Source organism: Pongo pygmaeus, chromosome 18 (assembly GCF_028885625.2).
Source record: "Pongo pygmaeus isolate AG05252 chromosome 18, NHGRI_mPonPyg2-v2.0_pri, whole genome shotgun sequence".
Taxonomy (NCBI): Eukaryota; Metazoa; Chordata; class Mammalia; order Primates; family Hominidae; genus Pongo; species Pongo pygmaeus.
The window spans coordinates 78,511,679-78,527,711 of record NC_072391.2 but is presented as its reverse complement, the minus strand read 5'-3'; the positions used below and the strand labels follow the sequence as shown (position 1 = coordinate 78,527,711).

The window sequence follows — 16,033 nt, the reverse complement described above, 5'->3', positions numbered from 1 at the left end:
ATTTTCTGTCTTTTTGTTTCTTGCTCCAAAGCCTTTTCTCTAAGTTAGATGTTTGGTCTTAAGCACCCAACCTGCATCTACACTGGAGTCACCTGGGTGCTCGAAAAAGTTACCAAAGGCTGTTCACTAGCCCATAGTTCTTCTGATTATTAGTACTAATAACACGACCTTGGTTAGGCCTGGGCAGCCAGGCTGGAGGCCCATTGTGGAGGGATTGTCAAACCTCAGAGGGCTCGGGGTCACCTGGGAAGTGTGTTAGAAACACCAACGCTGTCTCTATCTTTTAGGACTATGATGCACTCAAGCCCTGTGCAGCTTTCAGGATTCAAAGCTTTACTGAATGGCCAGGCGCGGTGGCTCACACTTGTCACCCCAGCACTTTGGAAGGCCCAGGCAAGTGAATCACCTGAGGTCAGGAGTTCGAAACCAACCTGGCCAACATGGCGAGACCCTATCACTACTAAAAATACAAAAATTAGCCGGGCATGGTGGCTCATGCCTGTAATCCTAGCTACTCGGGAGGCTGAGGCACGAGAATCGTTTGAACCTGGGAGGCAGAGCCTGCAGTGAGCATGCCACTGTACTCCAGCCTGGGCAACAGAGCAAGACTCCATCTCAAAGAAAAAAAAAAAAAGCTTCATTGAGGAAGGAGGCACACAAAACACTTTTTGAGAGTTATTGGCTTTGTGTTTTCAGCTTATCAGGGACCCCAACTTCCCCATGTGTTCTCTTCTGAACCCGCTAGAGTGGAACTGAACATTTCTGGTGTATCTTCCTACCATTAGACAATGGGGTGCCACGGAGAGTCCTAGAGGAGAGGAGAGATGAGCCCAGGCTGTGCCACGCCAGCATTGGCAAGCTGGCAGCACTGAGAGGACTGGGCTGGAGAGATGGGGGGGCAGGAGCTGGTGGGAAGGGGAAACAGGGCTGAATTGCACAATGGTTAGGACTTGGGATTCTGAAGTTAGAGAGTATTGCGTTTATGTCTGACCTTTACCAACTCTTAGCTGTGTGCTTTTGGGTAAGTGACTTGGCCTCTCTGGGACTTAGTTCCTCGTCTCTAAAATTGTGGTAGTCCCCAGGCTATCCTCCTCAGGAGTGACAGGGAGGGCTGAGTTGCGGACGGACACGAAACACTTGGGGCAGGGCCCAGCAAACCCTCTTTGTAGTAAATATTGAAGAGTTTGATTGGGAAAGTATCACCTCTGTCTACCAAAACAACGACTGCCTCACTGTACCATCTCAGCTCCATATACAGTTTCCAAGCGCCCCTCTGGGCCAGGACCCATGCTAGACGATGAAGACACCACAATTCAGGCAGGCTCCCTGCACCCTGGGCCTTTCCACCCTATGCCGCAGATTGGCAAAATGATGCCTGCCAACCAGAACGGGGCATGAACCCTCAGACGCTGGCCTAGGTCTAAGAGAAAGATGGAGGGAAAGCAAACCATTGGGTGTAATTCCTGGATTTCCTATTTTCCCAGCCAATTCCAGATTATGAATAAAACTGACTCGGCCGAGTGCGGTGGCTCACGCCTATAATCCCAGCACTTTGGGAGGCCCAGGCTGGTGAATCACCTGAGGTCAGGAGTTTGAGACTGGCCTGGCCAACGTGATGAAACCCTGTCTCTACTAAAAATACAAAAAAATCTAGCCGGGGCCGGGCGCAGTGGCTCACACCTGTAATCCCAGCATTTTGGGAGGCCGAAGCGGTCAGATCACGAGGTCAGGAGATCGAGACCATCCTGGCTAACACGGTGAAACCCCGTCTCCACTAAAAATACAAAAAATTAGCCAGGCATGGTGGCGGGAGCCTGTAGTCCCAGCTACTTGGGAGGCTGAGGCAGGAGAATGGCGTGAACCCGGGAGGTGGAGGTTGCAATGAGCCGAGATTGTGCCACTGCACCCCAGCCCGGGTGACAGGGCAAGACTCCGTCTCAAAAAAAAACAAAAAACAAAAAAAAACTAGCCGGATGTGGTGGCACCTGCCTGTAATCCTAGCTACACAGGAGGCTGAGGCATGATAATCACTTGAACCTGGAAGGTGAAGGTAGCAGTGAGCCAAGATTGCACCACCACACTCCAACCTGGGTAACAGAGTGAGACTCCATCTCAAAAAAAAAAAAAAAAAAAAAAGAGAAAGAGACCATGGAGGAGCTGGCAGCTTGGAGAAGCAATGCCTCATGGAAGGAAAACCACTGGTGCTTTTTTTTTTTTTTGAGACAGAGTCTCACCGTGTCACCCAGGCCAGAGTGCAGTGGCATGATCTCAGCTCACCACAGCCTCTGCCTCCCGAGTTCAAGCAATTATCCTGTCTCAGCCTCCCGAGTAGCTGGGATTACAGGTGCCTGCCACCACATCCGTCTAATTTTTGTATTTTTAGTAGAGATAGGGTTTCACCATGTTGGCCAGGCTGGTCTTGAACTCCCAACTTCAGGTGATCTGCCCACCTCAGCCTCCCAAAATGCTGGGATTCCAGGAATGAGCCACCATGCCCGGCCACCACTGGTGTATTTACCTTCTATGTTCCTCATCCAGAACAGTATTTATTTCCAAGAATCATTGGGAACTTCTGTTTAGAAAAGAAAGGAATCATTAAGGTTTAGTGCTGTCAGCAAAATATGGAACCACCCATTCTGTAGCTGAGTCACGGTAAAATCTGCAAGGTATTGCAGACTCAGAGCTCGTGCCTTTCACCCATGGTGTCTCTATTCACGTGTAAATGTTAGAGCAAGTCACCGGCATAGAGTACACATTCAAAAAATAATTGCTGACTAGCTCAAAAGAAATGAATAGTTATATAAATTTTTTTTTTTTTTTTTTTTTTTTTTTTTTGAGAGGAAGCCTCACTCTTGTTGCCCGGGCTGGAGTGCAATGGCGTGATCTCAGCTCGCTGCAACCTCTGCCTCCCGAGTTCAAGCAATTCTCCTGTCTCAGCCTCCTGAGTAGCTGGGATTACAGGTGCTCACCACCACGCTCAGCCAATTTTTTGCATTTTTAGCAGAGACGGGGTTTCACCATGTTGGCCAGGCTGGTCTTGAACTCCTGATCTCAGGTGATCCACCCTTCTCGGCCTCCCAAAGTGTTGGGAATAGAGGTGTGAGCCATCACGCCTGGCCAGTAGTTATATGAAATTAAGAACAAATGCTTATTGAGTAGGTACTGTGTAAGAGACATAATACAGAGCTCTTTACACATTCGTTTAGATCTAATAACAGCTCCATCAGACACACTATTGATATGTCCATTTTACAGAAGAGACTGAGACAGACAGGGTCAGTACCTTGGCCAAAGTTACACAGTTTAGGTGCATGTTAGCTAGGATGCTGGAGCTGGGATTCAAACCCACAGATGGTGATGGTGGGTTTTATTTTTATGTTTAATTATTCTTTTTTAAATAAATTAAAATAGAAATGGGATCAGCCGGGCGTGGTGGCTCATGCCTGTAATCCCAGCACTTTGGGAGGCCGAGGTGGGCAGATCACCTGAGGTTGGAAGTTCGAGAACAGCCTGACCAACATGGAGAAACCCCGTTTCTACTAAAAATACAAAATTAGCTGGGTATGGTGGCACATCCCTGTAATCCCAGCTACTCGGGAGGCTGAGGCAGGAGAATTACTTGAACCCGGGAAGTGGAGGCTGTGGTGAGCCGAGATTGCACCATTGCACACCAGCCTGGGCAACAAGAGCGAAACTCTGTCTCAAAAACATAAATAAAAATAAAATAAAATAAAATGGAAATGGGGTCTCACTATGTTGCGCAGATTGGTCTGGAACTCCTGGGCTCGAGCGACTCTCCTGCCTCCACCTCTCAAAGTGTTGGGATTACAGGCATGAGCCACTGTGCCTAGTCAATGGTGATTTTTAATCTATTAAGCATCTACCAGGTGTCAGGCCCTTGCTAGAACATCCAGTACTTCCAGTGATCCCAACAGCACTCCAGGGAAGGATGAACAAGCTCATTTTATTGATGAGGAAACTGAGGCTGAAAGACTTAACGTGATCACAGTTTGCCCACGTTAGAACACAGAAGTTAAAGAAAAATTTTGCAAAACCTAGAGCATTTGGACACAAATCTGTCCACTGTGTGACTCGGAGTCCACTAAATCCATCCTGGACCTCTTTAAGAACTCAGCTCATGATTTTGTGACATAAACTGGCTCAATGGACAACAGCGAAGAATTTACATTCCACCTCATGAGCCAGACACCTGAACTCAGAATTTCCCTTATTTATGATGCCCTATATTTAGCCATTTCCCTTTCCACTCAGGGAGACCCCTTGGCTTATTGTGTAAGTGGTCTGGCTCTCTCTTGCTTAATGGGCAATATATGCAGCTTTGTTCTTTCCAGCTCTGTACTCTTCCTTTTTTTTTTTTTTTCTTTTTCTTTTTCTTTTTTTTTTTTTTTTTGAGGCAAAGTCTGGCTCTGTCTCCCAGGCTGGAGTGCAGTGGCACAATTTCAGCTGACTGCGACCTCTGCTTCTTGGGTTCAAGCGATTCTCGTGCCTCAGCCTCCCTAGTAGTTGGGATTTCAGGTGTGTGCCACTATGACCGGCTAATTTTTGTATTTTTAGTAGAGATGGGGTTTCGCTATGTTGGCCAGGTTGGTCTCAAACTCCCCACCTTGAGTGATCTGCCTGCCTCGGCCTCCCAAAGTGCTGGAATTACAGGCATGAGCCACTGCGCCCGGCTACCAGCTCTGTCCATTTCCTGTTTCAACTTTAGGCATGTCTGATTCCTGTAGTTTTCCACCTGCTCTTGCCTACCTGATTGAGGATGTATATTATTTTGCAAGATTAACTATTTGAAAAAGAACCTCGGCCTCCTTTTTAGGAAAGTCTGTGCTTGTGGTTGGCTGAATAATGCACCCCCGACAAATATCTCCACATCCAAATACCTAGAACCTGTTGAATGTGTGACCTGACATAGCAAAATGGACTTCGTAGATGTGAATAAGGATTTTGAGATGGGAAATTATCTAGGGATCATCTGAGTGGATTCAATGTAATCACAAGGGTCCTTATAAGAGGGAGGCAGGAAAGTCAGTCAGAGGAGGAGGTGTGAGGATGGAAGGAGAGAGAGAGATTGCAAGACAAGATGCTCTGCTGCTGCTTTAAAGATAGAGATGGAGGCCGGGTGCAGTGGCTCATGCCTGTAATCCCAACACTTTGGGAGGCCGAGGTGGGCGGATCATCTGAGGTCAGGAGTTCGAGACCAGCCTGGCCAACATGGTGAAACCCCGTGTCTACCAAAAGTACAAAAATTAGCTGGCCATGGTGGCACATGCCTGTAATCCCAGCTACTCAGGAGGATGAGGCAGGAGAATCACTGGAACCTGGGAGATGTAGGTTGCAGTGAGTCAAGATTGAACCATTGCACTCCAGCTTGGGCAACAAGAGCAAAACTCCATCTCAGGGAAAAATAAATAAATAAATAAAAGAGAGAGATGGAGCCACAAGCCAAGGAATGCAGCTTCTAGAAGACAGAAAAGGGAAGAACATGGATTTTTTCCCTAGAGCCTCCAGAACTGAATGTAGCCCTGTGAACACCTTGATTTCAGTTCAGTGAGACCTGATTTAGACTTCTGACCTCCAATCCCTAAAAGAATAAATTTGTGCTGTTTTAAGGCACTGCATTTGGGGTCCTTTGCTGCAGCAGTGGCAGCATGTTCCTGGGTGTTCTCACCGTCTCTGATGGTGAAGCTGTGGAGCAGGGCAAGGCCGTCGAACCAATGGTTGTAATTGGACTCCCCAACTGTGTGCATCCCAGGTCCGTTGCGGAGCAGTGTTCCCTGCAGCCATGCTGGAATCTTGCCTGAGAAAAGAGAGAATGTTTAGTTTCCCATTTCCACCTGCAAACCAAAATGCTGGAAGAAATGGTCATGGAAAGGAATTTGAGACTTGTAGTCCCAGTACCACTCCTTGCATCTGTTCGTTTATTCTACAGTCATTTCCAGAAAGTGTATAATGTGTTGGGCAGTCGGCTAGCACTGAGGATGCCAAGATGGAGACACTGTCCCTGTCCTCAAATTGCCCACTGACCATTAAGGAGACAGATGAATAAACAGACACCCAAGATCCACTGTGGTCAAGGCAATGCTGGTTGTATGTTGGCTCACGCCTGTAATCCCAGCACTTTGGGAGGCTGAGACAGGAGTATCACTTGAAGCCAGGAGTTCAAGACTAGCCTGGGCAACAAAGTGAGACCCTGTCTCTACAAAAAAATTAAAAATGTAGCTCAGAGTCGGGTGCGGTGGCTCACGCCTGTAATCCCAGCACTTTGGGAGGCCTAGGTGGGTGGATCACCTGAGGTCAGGAGTTCAAGACCAGCCTGGCAAAATATGGTGAAACCCTGTTTCTATTAAAAACACAAAAAATTAGCCAGGTTTGGTGGCAGGCACCTGTAATCCCAACTACTCGGCAGGCTGAGGCAGGAGAATCGCTTGAACCCAGGAGGTGGAGGTTGCAGTGAGCTGAGATCACGCCATTGCACTCCAGCCTAGACAACAAGAGTGAAACTCTGTCTCAAAAAACACAAAACAGGCTGGGCGCGGTGGCTCACGCGTATAATCCCAGCACTTTGGGAAGCCAAGGTGGGTGGATCACCTGAGGTAAGGAGTTCAAGACCAGCCTGGCCAACATGATGAAATCCCACCTCTACTAAAAATACAAAAAATTAGCTGGGCATCGTAGTGGGCGCCTGTAATCCCAGCTACTTGGGAGGGTGAGGCAGGAGAATCACTTGAACCCAGGAGGCAGAGGCTGCAGTGAGCCAAGATTGTACCACTGCACTAAAGCCTGGGCAACGAGAGCGAAACTCTGTCTCAAAAAAACCCAAAAAAAACATAGCTCATTGTGGTGGCATATGCCTGTAGTCCCAGCTGCTTGGGAGGTTGAGGTGGGAGGATCGCTTGAGCCTGGGAGCTCCAGGCTGCAGTGATCACACCACTCCACTCCAGCCTGGGCAACAGAGCAAGACCTTGTCTCGAAAAATTAAAAAAAAAAAAAAAAAAAAAAGATAGGGGCAACGCTGCAGACGTAGCAAAAGGTTCTGTGTGAAACAGAACAGCCCTTGGGTGGGCTGAGAGCAGGAGGGTGTGGTCAGCTTCCTGGAGGAGGCAACCTGGCTAAGTCTTGAGGGAGAGTAGGTATTTGCCTCACAAAGGCAAAAGGAAAGAACATTCTAGAGCTGTACTGTCCAATATGGTAGCTATCAGCACTTGAAATGTGGTAGGTCTGAAATGATGTGTGCTATAAGAATGAAATATACACCAGATTTCAAAGATTTAGTATGAACAAAAGTGAACCATCTCATTAGCAAATTTTTAAATATTGATTTCATGTTGAACTGATAATATCTTGGATTTGTTGTGTTAAATAAAATATGCCATTGAAATAATTTCACCTGCTTCTTTTGACTTTTTTCAATGTTTCTACTAGAAAATTTAAAAGTGCACGTAAGGCATAGGTTCTCTTTCTAGGGGACAGCCCTGCTCTAGAGGCAGGGTGCTGCAGAAAATGCTATTGGTGCCTCCACCCAAGTCCCCTCAGCGTTCGTCTCTTCCTACAGGCTACTTTCTGCAAATGCCTGCAGCTCCCTGCCTGAGTGCTTGGTTCTGACTGCGGGTGGGGCAGGCTTTGCCTACACGCAGGAAGAGCAGGAAGCACCTCAGATAGGTAATGCCCCCGGAAGCTGCTGTCACTCAGTGATGGATGCAGAATTGGGGGACAAATCCCGCCGTTGCTTTGCCTTCAGTTGGGATCACGAGAGGCATGTTTTACACCACGCCCAGGGGATTTAGCTCCAATGGCCTCAGCAGCCAATGGCTCAACAATGCCCCATTTATTGATTTCCTTCTCTCTTTTTCCCTGAGTTCCTCCTGATGTTTCTTGGGATCACGTGCCAAATAAACCACTTAGCCTTGAATTCTTGCCTCTGGAGGAACCCAAAACAAGAAGATCAAAATCAGGAGGCTGGGCATGGCGAGGCATACCTGAATCCCAGCACTTTGGGAGGTGAGGCAGTCAGATTGCTTGAAGTCAGCAGCTCGAGACAAGCCTGGCCAACATGGTGAAACCCCGCCTCCACCAAAAATACAAAAATTAGCCAGGTGTGATGATGGGTGCCTGTAATCCCAACCACTCTGGAGGCTGAGGCAGGAGAATTGCTTAAACCCAGAAGGGGGAGGTTGCAGTGAGCTGAGATCACGCCACTGCACTCCAGCCTGGGTGACAGAGCAAGACTCCATCTCATAAATGAATGAATGAATGAATGAATGATCAAGACCAGCAGACGGGCAAGCTGTTTTGTAAGACTGGACCGTCATTTTCAAGCAAGAAAATTCTGAGCAATGAAACTGCAGAAATAACAGGGGCCGGGGACAAAGGTCAACAGGATCACACTAAGAGTCCTGATCTAATCCTCAGAAGAATGGGGCACCTTTGATGGTTATAATAGGGAAGGACAGGACCAGATATTTTCTGCAATTTAAAAAAATTTGAGATAAAACTCATCATTTTAAAGTGTACAGTTCAGGGGGTTCTAGTGTATTCACAATGTTGTGCAACCATCACCTAATTCCAGAACATTTCATCACTCCAAAAAGACATCTCCCTTATGCATTAGTCGTCACTCCCTCCTCTCCCCTTACCCCCAAGCCCCTGGCAAGCACCCATCTACTTTCCTATGGATTTGCCTGTTCTGGATTCCATATAGATCAGTGGTCCCCAAACTTTTTGGCACCAGGGACTAGTTTTGTGGAAGATAATTTTTCCATGGATGGTGGGATTGAGGGGTCAATTCTTATAAGGAGCGCACAACCTAGATCCGTCATATGTGCAGTTCACAACAGGGTTCACACTCACAGTAGGGTTTGCACTCCTATGAGAATCTAATGCCACCGATCTGAAAGGAGGCAGAACTCAGGCAGTAATGCTGTGCGGCCCGGTTCCTAACAGGCTACAGACTGGTACTGGTCCATGGCTCGAGGGTCGGGGACCCCTGATATAAATGGAATAGGATCTTGGAGCTTCGAAGGTTGTCTCCACCCATGATGTGGAGTGTGGACTGGGAAATTCCCTGAGAGAGGCAGGAAGACCAGAGAGAGGACCCGGGGATTCCACAGGGATGGAGAGAAATGGATGAACAAAGATAGATGGAAGACACAGAACCGATGGGCCTCTATTTGACTAAATACAGGGGGATGTGCAACGGAGCACTGAAAAATGACAGCCGAGGCCAGTGCGGTGGCTCACGCCTGTTATCCCAGCTCTAGGGGAGGCCAAGGTGGGTGGATCACTCGAGGTCAGAAGTTTGAGACTAGCCTGGCCAACATGGTGAAACCCCATCACTACTGAAAATACAAAAATTAGCTGGGTGTGGTGGTGGGTGCCTGTAATCCCAGCTACTTGGGAGGCTGAGGCAGGAGAATCGCTTGAACCTAGGAGGAGGAGATTGCAGTGAGCCGAAGATTGCGCCATTGCACTCCAGCCTGGGCGACGGTGAAACTCTGCCTCAAAAAAAAAAAAAAAAAGACAGCCAAGTCTCTTGCCTTGGGCACCTACATAATCGTGGCGCCAGGCACAGGCACCCAGGGCACAGGAGAGGGGGCAGGCTTGAGACAGAGCAGGGAGAGAGGCATCTGAGAATATAATTAAAGCCCTAGATAGGACAAGAACACTTATATGCATTCATACACCAGCCACTGTGTTCCAGGTGGATTAAACCACTTAATCGTTGCAGCAACCCTATGTGGGAGGTGCCAGGCTACATTCATCAAACAGAAAAGAACACTGAGGCAGGAAATGCTTAAGTTGCCAAAGAGGTCTCAGAACACACGTGTGTCAGCACAACCAGTTACAAAGCCAAAACCTTTGCATGTGCTCCCTGCATGGACGTGTCAACCCAGGCACAGTTTTTAGTTAGCTGTCTGCCCATGGATGTCACCAACTGATTAGGCTCAACCCAGGCCTGGACAGAGAGTCAGGAGGCCTGTTCTCTGCAGGCTGCCTGGCCTTGGCAAGTCACTGCCCCTCTGCCTCAGTTTCCCATCTGTCAGTAGGGAGGCTTGATGTAGAGGAATGGTTCTCACCCTTGGAATCGCCTGAGGGCTTGTGAACACGCAGCTTGCTCAGCTCCACCCCCCAAGTGTCTGACCCCGTGGGTCTGGGTAGGGCCCAAGGATGTTTATTTCTACCCAGCACCCAGGTGATGCTTATGCTGCAGGTCCCGGGACACCCCTTTGAGAACCGCTGCTGATCTTTGGGGCTCATTCAGCCTCTCGTGTTCTAGAATTCATGTTTTCTAACATTTCCAAGGATTTCATGCAGTCATTAAACATGAGGTGTAAAGGGTACAAAATATTACAGGGCACGAAAAGGCAGGTATCATAGGTGCCTTTTTTTTTTTCTTTTGGAGACAAGAGTCTCTCTGTTGCCCAGGCTGGAGAGCAGTGGTGCGATCTTGGCTCACTACAACCTCTGCTTCCTGGGTTTAAGCGATTCTCATGCCCAGTCTCCCGAGGAGCTGGGTTTATAGATATGCACCACCACGCCTGGCTAATTTTTGTATTTTTATTTAAAATAAAATTTCAGGCCGGGCATGGTGGTTCACGCCTATAACCCCGGCACTCTGGGAGGCCGACACGGGCGGATCAACTGAGGTTGGGAGTTCGCGACCAGCCTGACCAACATGGAGATACCCCGTTTCTGCTAAAAATACAAAATTAGCCGGGTGTGGTGGTGCATGCCTGTAATCCCAGCTACTCGGGAGGCTGAGGCAGGAGAATCACTTGAACCCAGGAGGCGGAGGTTGTGGTGAGCCGAGATCACGCCATTGCACTCCAGCCTGGGCAACAAGAGTGAAACTCCGTCTCAAAAAAAAAAAAAAATAAATAAATAAATAAATTGAATGCATTGAAAGTAATGGCAAAAACCGCGATTATTTTTGCACCAACCAAACAGTAAAGACAGTGTTTCACCATACCAGGTTGGCCAGGCTGGGGTGCCTGTTTTTTATTTATTTATTTATTTTTGAGACAGGGTCTCACTCTTGCCAAGGCCAGAGTGCATGGCACGATCTCAGCTCACTGCAACCTCTGCCTCCAGCAATTCTACTGCCTCAGCCTCCTGAGTAGCTGGGACTACAGATGCATGCCACCACGCCTGGTTAATTTGTGTATTTTCAGTAGAGAGGGATTTCACCATGTTAGCCAGGCTGGTCTCAAACTCCTGGCTTCAAGTGATCCACCCTCACTGGCCTCCCGAAGTGCTGGGACCACAGGCATGAGCCACCACGCCTGGCCTTGGGGTGTCCTTTTAAAAAATAAAAAATGTACAGAAGAACAGTCAAATTGAGAAAAAAAATAAAAATGTAATAGTATACATTTGCTTTTTGAAAAACTGTTTACAAATATAGTAAAGTTATCTATCAATTGATCTACCTATGTTTTAAAAAGTTAAAGGAAATAGACCCAAATATTAATAGTGGTTAAGAGATTTTGAAATACAGCTGATTTTATTTCCTTCCATGTTCTCATTTGCATTCCTAATTAATTTATATAAAATTTAATATACATACAGCTATATATATATATACAGATTGATAGCTATAGATTGTGCCTTACCTTTGTAACCAGGAAAAAATAGACATAAAAGCTATTTTTTTTGTTTCAAAAGACTCCCAAGGCAATTGCTCGGTTGAAAAGCTTCAATCTGATGTTCTCACGAAAATCACTCACAGTTGTCCTCTCCTTATGAACAATTCCAGTCCATCTAGCAGATGAAAATGCCTGCAGGCCTCAGCTGACTCAGCTGTTCTTAAAACTGAGCGAGCACCACTCTGGGGACCCAGGAGTCCAGAACCAGGAACGGCCCTTTAGAGTCCAGATGGTACCAGGAAAGTGGCAACTCAAAAGAGGAGGAAAAAGCAAGAGATATAAAAGATGAAGCGAGACACAGGGCCTCTACAGGATAGAAGGTCCTACTCCTATAGGCTCTGCAGGCGCTCACACCTGTGAGTTCCTGAGAGAAAATCACATCAGACTCTGCAATCCCCTGCAAGTGTGCGTGGTGGATGTGCACGTGTGGGAGCTCATGCACGCCCCTGTAAACATTTTGAAACTAATTTAGAATGCATACATTTGCACAAATACATCATGCATCTGAGACAGGCAGCAGTTTGCAGATTAATCCCACTGTCTATGTACCCACTGGGGCATTCCAACACTTTTTTCCTGGGAACAGTGAGACTGACTCTCCTCCCTTTGCAAACGGAGTTATAATGTGTAAAAGAACACCTAGATTTTCACAGAAAATGTGTCCCCTCTCTGTACTGTTTTCCAGACTTTCCAAAAGTAATTTACAATTAGTATTACTTATATAATCAGGAAAAAATAGTGTCCATCTAAGCACAAGGAAGAAGCCAGGTGCAGTGGCTCGCCCCTGCAATCCTAGCACTTTCGGAGGCCGAGGCGGGCAGATCACTTGAGGCTAGGACTTCGAGACCAGCCTGGCCAACATGCTGAAACCCCGTCTCTACTAAAAATACACAGATTAGCCAGGCTTGGTGGTGGGCGCCTGTAATCTCAGCTACTCGGGAGGCCGAGGTGGGAGGATCATTTGAATCCAGGAGGCAGAGGTTGCAGTGGGCCGAGATCAAGCCACTGGACTCCAGCCTGGGCGACACAGCGAGACTCTGCCTCAAAAAAAAATTATAAAATAAACAGAAGAAAGAGCCCAGTGTTTATCAGAATGCTCACCTGTCACTTTGGCCCTCATAGGCTCCGGTTGTTCTTTCCTATTCCTGCCAAATATTATATCCATCGTTCAGGGTGCCGAGGGAGACTGATTTTAACAGCAAACAGATCCTCCTCTGTGTTCAAAGGAGATGCTGCTCCCTCCTCCTGCGTTTCCTTCCTGCTCTCCTACTCCTTCCCTCCTTCACATCTCTGTCTCTCCTGATGCCGTTTCTGCCTTTGCTTTTTCCTTCTTGGTTGGCTCTGACTTGTCCCTCTCCGAGAGCCCTGGATCTCTTTACATTCACAAGGGAAGCTGTGCTGGCGTTATTTATAAGATGTTTACTTAAAGGTTAATTTCCAAGCCATGTGTCATAGCTAATCTTTAATCCTCTTATTGTACCCTCAGCTTTCCCTCTCCAGTTTCACTTTTGGCTTAACCAAAAAAAAAAAAAAAAAAAAAAAGCTTGCTTTGGGCTAGGTTCTAATTAAGCAGAGAGAATTCAGTGCCTCCTGTTATGTTGCCCGAGGTACTCCAAGAGCTGGAGATGTTTATGATCAGAACAGGAAGAGAGGCAGTCAGGGCCATCAGAGATGCTGGGAATTAGAGCCTTGAGCTGAGCTCTGTGATCATTGAATGTCTGCTGCACAGCAGGGAATCCCTTCAGCAGAGATGGGAAATGTTTTACGTTTTGTTTTTAGTAAAGGCCCTGATGCTCCCCTCTAATAATCATACATAAAGAGCCACTTAATTCATTATTTTCTTTTTGGAAGAAGGAGACATAAAATGTTTCATGTACCCATTTAAAAAATAACGAACGGGAACCAAAGGCTTTTTTCAGATACTATAAAGAATAGTAAAAAAGACCGCCATGAGCGGTGGCTCATGCCTATAGTCCCAGCACTTTGGGAGGCCATGGTTGGCGGATCACTTGAGGTCAGGAGTTCGAGACCAGCGTGGGCCAACACGGCAAAATCCTGTCTCTACTAAAAATACAAAAATTATCCGGGCATGGTGGTGGACGCCTGCAATCCCAGATGCTCAGGAAGCTGAGGCAGGAGAATCGCTTGAACCCGTGAGGCAGACATTGCAGTAAGCTGAGATGGCACCACTGCACTCCCTCCTGGGCCACAGAGCGAGACTCTGTCTCAAAAAATAAATAAGTAAACAGAATAGTAAAAAAGAAACTTCATTTCAACTTCCTGGCGTATCAAGAAGGCAAAACGATGCCTGGATTTGATCTGAGCTTCCCTATTATTCGTGTATCCTCGTGTGTTGCCATTGCCTGAAATTCATATCCAACTTGCTATATGCACTGATTGAAGTTAATGAACTCATCTTAATGTATTTTGCTTAAAGAAAGGACCAGTCATTTGCTCTGCGGATAGAGTAAGAAAAGGCAGTGGCATTGGCCTTTATGCAACCCAGCTGAGAATAATGATGGTCCGGTCTGGGCTGAGACCACATGCCAGCCCCTTGGGCCGTTCATTCCTGACAGCTGTGTGGTCTGGCTGTGCTTCCACCCCGGCACGCATTGGAATCACCTGGTTGGCAGTACTAAACGTACCAGTGCTGGGCCTCACTCCAGACCCACTGACGCAGAATCTCTGAAGGTGGATCTCAGCCATCAGTTTTTTTTATGTTGGCCAGATGTAGTGGCTCACACCTGTAATCCTAGCACTTTTGGAGGCCAAGGCGGGAGGATCACTTGAGCCCAGGAATTAAGACCAGCTTAGCCAATAGCCAACATATCGAGGCTCCGTCTCTACCAAAAAAAAAAAAAAAAAAAAAAAAAAATTAGCTGGGCATGGTGGTGCGCACCTGTAGTCCCAACTACTTGGGAGGCTGAGGTGGGAGGATCACTTGAGTCTGGGAGGTTGAGGCAGCAGTGAACTGTGATAGCAGCACTGGACTCCAGCCTGGGCAACAAAGCAAGCCCTTATCTCAAAAATAAAAAATAGGGAGGCAGAGGCGGGTGGATCACGAGGTCAGGAGATCGAGACCATCCTGGCTAACACTGTGAAACCCCGTCTCTACTAAAAATACAAAAAATTAGCAGGGCGTGGTGGTGGGTGCCTGTAGTCCTAGCTACTTGGGAGCCTGAGGCAGGAGAATGGCATGAACCCAGGAGGCAGAGCTTGCAGTGAGCCGAGATCGCGCCACTGCACTCCAGCCTGGGTGACAGAGTGAGACTCCGTCTCAAAATAATAATAATAATAAAAAATAATAATAAAAAGTACCTATATGTGTGCAGCAGGAGTTGAGAAGACCTGACCCAGAGGAAAGATGCTACATGCCTGAGTTGAAACTAAATTCAAATTATAGCTTATTGGCTGGGCATGGTGGCTCATGCCTGTAACCCCATCACTTTGGGAGGCCAAGGCAGGCAGATCACCTGAGGTCAGGAGTTCAAGACCAGCCTGGCCAACATGGTGAAACCTCATTTCTACTAAAAATACAATACAAAAATTAGCTGGGCGTGGTGATGGGCACCTGAAATCCCAGCTACTCAAGAGGCTGAGACAGGAGAATCACTTGAACCCAGGAGGTGGAGGTTGCAGTGAGCCGAGATGGTGCCACTGTACTCCAGCGTGGGTGACAGAGTGAGACTCCATCTCAGAAAAAAAAAAAAATTACAGCTCATCCTTTTCTCTTTTATTTTTTTTTTGAGATGGAGTCTTGCTCTGTCACCCGGGCTGGAGTGCAGTGGCGTGATCTTGGCTCACTGCAGTCTCTGTCTTCCGGGTTCAAGCGATTCTTCTACCTTATCCTCTTGAGTAGCTGGGATTACAGGTGCCCATCACCATCTCCGGCTAATTTTTGTATTTTTAGTAGAGATGGGGTTTCACCATATTGGCCAGGCTGGTCTGAAACCCTTGACCTCAAGTGATCCACCCGCCTTGGCCTCCCAAAGTGCTGGGGTTAGAGGCGTGAGCCATCGTGCCTGGCCAGCTCATCCATTTTCTGTGTGTCTGGGCCCTTCTACCCTCTTTGAGCCTCCTTTTTTTCAACTATAAAGTGAGGCATAATGATATTAGCACCTCAAGCCTATTGTATAGGGTCTAGCAAAAGCACCTGGTCTCAGACGGTTACCAATCAATGCCTTTACCTTTTCCTCCCATTCTCTCAGAGGGCATTTCCCTTTGATCCACCTTTCCAGTAAGACCTCCAATAACTTGCCAGTTTATCCCGCTGTGTGGTCTAAACATGTGTATCCATGTCAGAGTTCTTTATTCCTAGCTTGTGGAAGCTGCGTTCTTGTGAGGATTACATGGGAATGTCTGGCATACTCTAAGGG

At 47.3% G+C, this 16,033-nt stretch overlaps 1 protein-coding gene across 1 annotated transcript in view; it reads right to left on the bottom strand.

The window, feature by feature from the left end:
- BCO1 (beta-carotene oxygenase 1) overlaps window positions 1–13,042 on the bottom strand; it is a 52,730-nt gene extending 39,688 nt beyond the window's left edge. Inside the window, exons 1-2 of the mRNA XM_054453678.2 lie at window positions 12,759–13,042; window positions 5,687–5,815 (exon numbers count right to left, since the gene is read on the bottom strand). Coding sequence (XP_054309653.1) covers window positions 5,687–5,815; window positions 12,759–12,822 — 193 coding nt within the window. The 5' untranslated portion in view covers window positions 12,823–13,042. The remainder of the gene's footprint in view (window positions 1–5,686; window positions 5,816–12,758) is intronic.
- Between the last annotated feature and the right edge of the window lie 2,991 nt (window positions 13,043–16,033).